The following is a 6,000-nucleotide window of genomic DNA, read 5'->3' as shown; positions in this document are numbered from 1 at the left end:
TCCTCTAGGGCTTCCTCAGCAACGCGCAAGGCGACCGTGAGCGTCTCAGCCATACTGTGTCCTGATGCCACACATATGAAGAACACAATCATCAGGAGATGCCTTGGGAAATGATCCATTTTCACTTCATTTGACCCAAAATCGGGATTTATTCAATACAAATAAATGTTTATTTATCCATGCTGGCAATGTAGCGAACAGGAAAACAAAACGAGTGTGTGGGGGGGGACAAGAGGCAGAAATCTCAATACAGCAGTGTCCTCACCTTCACTCTGTTTGTAGAAGACGGAGTCACTGCCACATATGCTGCCATCGTTGTCATTGCCAAAACTTCCCTCGTGGACGCTGCTTTCTGAGTGAAAGAGACGGAGAGGCTGTGAGTCAAACCGAAAATCTGACACCCCGTCACAGTCATGCCAACACTGCGTTCATATTGAAATCTGCAAATAACATAGCCCGCTGCGCACCGCGCCACTAATCCCCACGGCCCCTTGTACTCTTGTCATGCGTACTCCTCATTTCATTGTTCTTATTTTGACAAAATCCCGAAGGCAACTCATCTGATAATACGATCTGCTTTCAAAAGAAATACTCCAACAGTCACGAGTACAATTCAGGACAGCTCTCTGAAGGAACAAAGCTGACATATTTATATATAAAGCTCGGAAATCTCAGATATTCATGCGACCTAAATATGAATGTTGTGATTATAATTGATTGGAAAATGGTCTGAATGCAGTCAATAACGTGAAACTGCCTCTTACTTCAAAAACCGTTACGCCCACATTCTCCGGGATAAACGGGCACGCAGATTCAGAAGCAAACAAACTAAATATTCCACGATGAATGATGTGTTTACGATTGCACCTCACACTTGAAACCCGAATAAAAATTCCAGAGAAAACACAGCAGCCATAATTCCAAGTCATTCTTCCAAACCGAAAGCCACGCAAGAGTCCTCACTCGCGACTCGTCTTCCAGCTGGACCGTCTGCCGTTTCTCTTTGAGAGTCCAAATTCACTCGTGCGGTTTTGGTGTGATTGTGCCAGACCCGCTAAATGGCCTCTGCCATAGCAAACTGTCACCCGGCTTCGAAGATGAGCCGAGCTTCGGCAACCGCCGCTCTCCTGCAACGCCGTGTTAACGTTGGATGAGAGCTCCGTTTTCCCATAAGTGTTCCTCTTCGGAAAATATGCAGTAAATGAACTCGACTGCAATATGAATCTTATGTTGATGTGCGGCGGCGTGATTGGGATTGTAGCTGGCATCGTTGTCTGACAGCAGTTGTGACCAGCGCGTATAGCGAATGCGAGTTGAAATAACACCGAGACAAAAGCTTTATCAATAATTCACGTTGAGTGATTTCAGGATTACATCTCGTCTGATCAAAGAAAACAACCAGATGGGACGCCACATCCAAAATTCATCTTTGAAGATTGCTTCGGGACATTCCTCACGAGGCTGCCAAATATTCTTTGACGTTGCAGAAGGATGGCTCAATCAAATCAACAGGCACACACCTTTTTTTCTCCCAGTTCACAATTGACAAAGAATTACAATTAGATGACGCTGTTGCGTATGTTTGTGATTTTGGGATCGCACCTGTGTGGGATGTGAAAATAAAACGGAAGTCAGCGCGCACAGTTCTTGTGAGTGAAGATAGTATAGCGTATCTTACAAATGTGGAAAAGAGAAGTTCACAGAAGCATTTTTGGAAGAACCACCACCGTATGTCCTGCTTTTGCTTTTGTCGTTCCCTCTCGCAACAATATTCAATCAGCTTCAAGCTCATGCGACTGTTTTAGCATCCCACTGATTGTCAATCCAACCAAAGCCAAACACATTCTTGGCCAGCGGAAGACATGAGGATGAGCACCCTGCATAAGAGCCATCATAAAAGTCACGAATTCTTGATCCTCAAGGTAGTTTTCTGAAAGTATGCCACAAAAATGTTATTAAGCCGAGGAACCGACTGACTTTGTTAAAACAATGCAGCGCATGACTTCTTTACGTTGAAAAGAACACAACAATGACATTTTGTGGCGACCACATACTTCAAGAGGATCATTTCACCACAGTGGAGGCCCTCTCACACTGCACTTAGAGCAGCGCAGTGCACGGTCGACCGACCCATCCATTGCGATTGTTTTGCGAAGGCTGGCGGTACAGAAGGCGTCTGCTCCTTCAGCAGGCGAGCCCAAATAGAAAAATATATGACAGCGTCTTAGCGCTTCCAATGTGAGCGATGCGGCCGAGGGATTTCACCGTGACCATCGCAAGAAACGTGGGCAGGATTTACCGCAGAGAAGAGAAAGAAAGGAGAAAACAATGAATGCGGTGCAAGCCAAAGCGAGCATCATGCATTTTATCTTTCAAGAAATAGACAGCGCCTTTTTCATCTGTGACCAGCTGTCGCCAAACCTTTTAAGGTTGACCAACCGGCGGAGGCATGCAAACATTCTTAAGACAGACCCTCAATCGTCTTTGTGGGGGCGTGTGAGTGTGCTGATATTAGCATTCAGCTGTGCACTCTTTGCACAGCCCCTTACCTTGATCTCTTCCATAATGTATGCCGCAGCATCCCAATGGAGCACGGCGCTTTCCGGAGAGATGCCTTTAAATTACTGCAAAAGTTGTAATTTGCCTTTGAGGAACACTAAAGCAAATGATTGCTGATCTTCAACCTCCACGCAGTGCGGCCACGTTACAACTTTACAAGGCTGCAAGTATGAACCGCTGCTTTAAATCAATAGACGCGTTTGATTACAATGACACAAATTAAATGGATTTATATTTCAATCCAACCGAGAGAACATTTACAGTAAACAGTCGTGCAATATTAAGTCCACACGACTTGGTGTACTGAGTCACTCATATTTGAACCGTCCTGTTATGTTAGTTTCTCGGGTAGAGCAAGAACGAACTTGGGTCAAATTGGACTCGGGGCATGTTATTTGTCCCCCAAAAGTGTCAGGAACAAAAATAAAATGCCATTCTGAAAATTAAATGCCTTGGTGGTGAATTTAATGATTGAATTGAAAAGAGAATGAAAAAAGAAATTGTAATCAGTCTCTTTTTATTGATATTTCACCCAAAGTCGTCACTTTATTGGGTTGTGTTGTTCATGCCGAGAGCGCCGTGCACAGTGTTCATCAATGTGCCACTCCTGTGCCTTTATGCAGCAAAGGTGTTTCCAAACACTTTGGCCATTGAGCATTACATACAGATAGAGAAAACGAAAAGAAAATAAGACGGCACAGAAGTTCCATCAGCGTTGAGATCAGCCAGAAGACGGGGTGGGGGAGTCCTTTCAATTACAATGGAGCATCTGGCAGCAAATGTCTTATTAACAACGCTGTCACAACAAGGGGCTGAACTGACAGGCTATCTTCTAACATCACAAGAGAGGAGCAACGGAAGCAAGCTGGTCTCCTGTATCCCCCCCCCCTGAGAGTTTGTCTCTTGTTCTTGTGATGTGATGCCCATTTAATTGTGAGCCGTCATAACGTCCAACGCCATGCAGTCAACCCCAATGGAAGATTTTCGCATTCGTTTGGGACATCCATCCAGCAAATCACACTTGAAACCTACTAAAACAACCTAACACATTCAACATCTGGTACATTTGTTCATTAATAAGATCACATTGATGCCCAGGACCGGCCGTTTGGGAAAATAAACACATTTTCCAGAATTTCCCATTGGCCACTCCATCCCCGATGACATGAAACGTGTAATACATCTTCCATGTTCTCAGATAGACTTGATGATGTTTATTACTCCGACTGCAACATTTCCAGAGGCGCTCCAACTACTTTGACTCTTTCATGTAATTAAATAATGTAAGCAGAAAAAAAAGAAATCATTCAGCGTATCTCGACAATGGCCGTGAGCATAAACACGCTGTCGTTTAATTTGAAATAAACGTGTGTGACATTTGAGTATGCAGGGAAAAATACGCTGAATTATAAGCAGACTGGGTTAAATGCGTTAAACAACCTGTCATTTGGGTGAAAAGGACTGCGGGAGCGAGGCAGATCTGCCCGTCGCATGACAATAAAAACTGCTTCCTGAAAAGTCGCGTCTCTGCTGGCTGTGGATCAGTCGAGGAACTCGCAGCATGGGCGTAATTCAATCCGACAGTGAATGTTAAGTGAGGAAGATTTGCTTCAGCTGACAAAAGGTCAGAGTTTCACTTCGCCTTCCTCTCATGTCGAGATGACCCCCCGATGCGGGTGAGCAGACCTTTTCTCCAATAATTTCACCAAATGTCACTTTCATTGCAGACATCCAAGTGACTCTTTGCTTCCATTAAACATTCGGCCCATCACACCCAAAAGCTTTGAGATGAAAGAACACAGACAAAGAGAAGTGATGATTTCTTTCACTGTTGCGGTGCTATGTTTATCCATCACCTACTTCTCAAAGTGATTCTGAGCCACAGATGACAAGCGAAAAGTAGCACAAAATGCACTTTTCTGGCTTACTCCCACAGGTCCTCAAATAAACTTGTTTTGAACTCTTTCAAGGGGCTGTTTAACATTCTGTGAAACGCTACGTTCTGCGAGATGAGAAGGTCAACTCAATGTTGGCACTTTCATTTGGAACAAGATCCAGGGACTTGTTTTGCTAGCTTAGCATCAAATCGACCGACGACCTTGAATGCTCGACTTAGGCCTGTTTTTCCACTTCAAGGGCGCCTCGAAAATTGAATCCTTTTATCGGCAAAAGACATTTCTCCCAGCCAGTCAACAAAGAAAATATGCTTCTTTATATGATATTATAAAGTCATCCCATTGTTTTTCCATACTCCAACTTCCTGGACACAACTTATTGTACATCCCCTGATTCCGCACGTGCTTCATTCTATTCTGTGCTGCACTGAGAAGAAAAAATGATTTAATAAACATTTTTACACCACCTCTGTTGGTCTACTTCCAGAATGGGATTTTATGATACGGCCCTGAAACTCAAAATAATGGACTCTCATGCAAATAGGGGCAACGCCTCAGGAATGTAAAACATTCTCATAAACTCTTTCCCATCCACTGGGCGGACTTCACATGCCTTGCGGCAAAGCTGGCTTTTATTTCTTTCTTCATCGCCAAGTGACTGACCTCCACGGCATCAATTGTCGGGAGGCGTGAGATGGCGGCCGACGTGACGGTCGTCGAGAGAGCGGCGGATGTTTTACACCAGTCACGTGTCCACAATGAATGTGTGACCTTCAAACAGACGGCGAGGGAGAAAAGGGAGCCGGCCATCCGGGCCTTTCATGTTCATCTTCTTCAGTGGGAGGCGATAAAGCTCATGTGTGACTTGAAAACAAAAGGGGAATGTCTGTGCCCGCCTGCGACTGTGTGTTTGTGTTAATTGCCTAAGCCATATCAAATACTTTATAATAAAATGAGAGTGTTGCATGCTTGCATTTGACATTTTGGAAATTTGATAGTTCAATGTGATTAATTTAATGTCAAACGCACAATTGGATTTTTCACGACTCAAACATTTGTCCTAGAAAAATAAACAAATAGCAGAGATACATAATTACTCCGGCAACTATTATTATTACTATCATTATTATGAGGAAAAAAACTTCCACATCACTCAGGCTTGCAAATGTCTCGCAGTCCCTCACTTATCCTGAACCTTCCCCTCATCCAGTTTAGCCCAAAGGCTGACCTGATTTATCCCCTCAGTGCTCCCTTCATCCATTTAATCCAGCCTACTGGGGTTGGAAATAATGCCCTGTGGAGACAGACTGATCATGCTGCAGCCGGGTCAAAACAATGCTATCGGGGGGTGGGGGGGCAGAATGGATAAAAGCTGCCCCGCTGCTGCCCACGACAGAGCGACCCAACGAGGGCAAAACAAAAATGGACGCAGCCTACTGCACGTATTAGGCACGGCTGCAGGGAAACCATCAGCACACATACAGACGTTGTCTCTCACACACACACACACACACACACACACACACACACACACACACACACACAC

At 44.5% G+C, this 6,000-nt stretch overlaps 1 protein-coding gene across 1 annotated transcript in view; it reads right to left on the bottom strand.

Annotated features, from left to right (window-relative positions):
- The window catches only part of myripb (myosin VIIA and Rab interacting protein b), a 53,521-nt gene that overhangs the window by 15,600 nt on the left and 31,921 nt on the right, over nt 1–6,000 (bottom strand). Inside the window, exon 5 of the mRNA XM_019863492.1 lies at nt 266–352. Coding sequence (XP_019719051.1) covers nt 266–352 — 87 coding nt within the window. The remainder of the gene's footprint in view (nt 1–265; nt 353–6,000) is intronic.

The sequence above is a fragment of the Hippocampus comes genome, unplaced genomic scaffold, assembly GCF_001891065.2.
Source record: "Hippocampus comes isolate QL1 unplaced genomic scaffold, H_comes_QL1_v1.1 scaffold360, whole genome shotgun sequence".
NCBI lineage: Eukaryota > Metazoa > Chordata > Actinopteri > Syngnathiformes > Syngnathidae > Hippocampus > Hippocampus comes.
The sequence above is the reverse complement of the archived record's forward strand: the minus strand, read 5'-3'. Positions and strand labels throughout refer to the sequence as shown.